Raw genomic sequence first — 2436 nt, forward strand, 5'->3', positions numbered from 1 at the left:
GTACTTAATTAGAGAAAAAGGGCTCTTGAGGTGTTATCAATTAAATCTTAGGAGACCTTTAATAAGCCTTTCAGCTTTGTGTTCCTACAACACAGCAGACTGTCCTGAAGGACTTCCATTATTTTATATAAAATAAATTATTAGCTGGTGCCTACATGTAAATCTGAGTATAATGTGCGGGCACACCGTACATGTATTCCAATTATTACATTTTCAGATTCATAATTTTATTTTATGTTTTTTTATAGTGATACATTTAAATTAAGAAGAAAAATGCATAATATGAGGAATAAGACAGAGATTTCCTCTTTCACTCTTGTGGGTCTATCAGACCATCCACTGACCATGAATGCACTTTTTGTGTTCTTCCTTCTCATCTATCTGATGACTCTTATCACAAACCTTCTTATTTTTTTCTTGGTCCTCACTGACTATCATCTGCACAACCCAATGTATTTTTTCCTTGCCAACTTGGCATTTCTGGACATGTCCTATTCATCAGTAACCGCACCAAGGATGCTCTTTGATTTGGTCACAAAAAAATGTTCAATATCCATTCCTGCCTGTATAGCCCAAGCCTTTTTCTACCTCTCCTTTGCTAGCTCAGAACTTTTCTTGCTCTCAGCTATGTCCTACGACCGCTACATTGCCATCTGCCACCCCCTACATTACAAACTAATTATGTCTTGGAGGGTCTGTGCTTGTATGGCATCTCTGGCCTGGGTTGCCGGTTGTTCTGTCTCTTTGGTTCATACTTTATTTTTGCTCAGGTTGTCTTTCTGCAGAACAGCTTCCATCCACAACTTCTTGTGCGACCTTCCACACTTAATCCAAATTTCATGCACTGACCCCTTCATAAACATAGTGGTCATATTCTTAGTAGGTCCTAGTCTTGGATTTGGAGCCATACTTTTGACCTTTCTTCCCTATGTCTATATTTTCAGTACCATCCTTAGAATCCGTAGCAAGATTGGAAAGAGGAAAGCATTCTCAACCTGCACTTCACACCTCACAGTGGTCTTCATTTTTTATGGCTCCTTAATTTTCATTTACTTGATTCCAACCTCCAGCAATATGTTCAATTTAAATAAACTGTTTACAGTCATATCTGCCCTCATTAACCCATTTCTGAACCCTCTGATCTACAGCCTGAGGAACAAGGACCTTATGGAGGCACTCATGAGGTCTTATTATCACTTAAGTTTGATCCAGGCATCATGTTGAAAATATTGTGAAAGTTGATCTTTTTGTATATTCTGTGCCATTTTTAACTAAAAATGTCAGTAATGTCTCATAAAATATAAACATGTCAGGGGCTCAAAAGTATACTTAGCCTTGCTTTGGTTAACTATGTGACGTTTTTTCTTTCCATCATTTTTTACATAGATTTTTATGCATCTGTAAAGCCTTTAAATGGCAAAAAAGTTTTTGTAAATGCCCAGCTCAGATTTTTTTAAAAGCTGACAAATGGGGGGTTGCGCTCCCCGACTTTAATCTGTACTACCTGGCATCACAGCTTTCTCAATTGTTCCACCTTAACAATACAGATAGGACGAGGTTCCTTGCTCTCCTGGGTCCCTCGTGGGCACATTCCTCTGTGGATCCAATGTCAATTGTGGACATAAAGCTGAGGTGCGGGGTGATAGTAAATGTATGCTCTACCACTATAGACGAATTTGGGATGTGGTGTCTGATAAGCTTGCTCTTCCCCAGCTTCACCCACATACTCCTTTGTGGCATAACACTCTGCTTCCCGAGTTCTGCTCCATCCCAGATGCGCATGTGTGGGCCCAAGTTGGGATCTGTTTCCTTTCGCATATCCTCGTACATGGGGCACTCAAAACCTTTTCTCACCCTAAAAACTGACCACGGTCTACCCGATCACATGTACTACCGATATCTGCAGGTTCACCATGCATTTTCAACCCAATTCCCACAACCTATACATGACACTGACAGGTTACATGACAGGTTATCGCGAGCTCTGATCCCAAGCATCTTATTTCTATCCTCCATGGTGTGCTTCATTTGCCTACATCCACAGTTGGGGCTTATGCTCTCAAGATAAGATGCGAGGGTGACGTGGGTGAGCTGAAGGATGAGGAGTGGAGTGACGCGCTGGACGCCTGTATAAAAGTTTCTCCAAAATTATCTGATCGGCTCACTCAGTTATATATCCTCCATCACTCCTACCTCCCACCTCTCAAGCTTGCTGGATATAGGAGGGATGTTTCTGCCTTCTGCCCTATGTGCGGGAGAGACCAGGGTACCTTTTACCATTTAATTTGGAATTGCCCAGCACTGCAGGGTTTGTGGTCACAGTGTCACGGCACTGCCGCATACTCACCTGCGTCTGGGCGCCTGTGGCATTCTCACAACAGAGTCTCGGTGCTTGCCGTCCTCAGAGACACCTCCTCCGGGTCTGCGGTGGTTCCT

At 42.4% G+C, this 2436-nt stretch overlaps 1 protein-coding gene across 1 annotated transcript; it reads left to right on the forward strand.

The window, feature by feature from the left end:
• Nucleotides 1–273: 273 nt before the first annotated feature.
• LOC309561704 (olfactory receptor 1G1-like) lies at nt 274–1224 on the forward strand (the record flags this gene model as incomplete). The annotated part of the gene is made up of 1 exon (XM_082265690.1): nt 274–1224. The coding sequence occupies one exon, from the start codon at nt 274–276 to the stop codon at nt 1222–1224; it is 951 nt and encodes a 316-aa protein (XP_082121816.1).
• Nucleotides 1225–2436: the final 1212 nt, after the last annotated feature.

Source organism: Pelophylax lessonae (assembly GCF_965119305.1).
Source record: "Pelophylax lessonae genome assembly, chromosome: 8".
In the NCBI taxonomy this organism is placed as follows: Eukaryota; Metazoa; Chordata; class Amphibia; order Anura; family Ranidae; genus Pelophylax; species Pelophylax lessonae.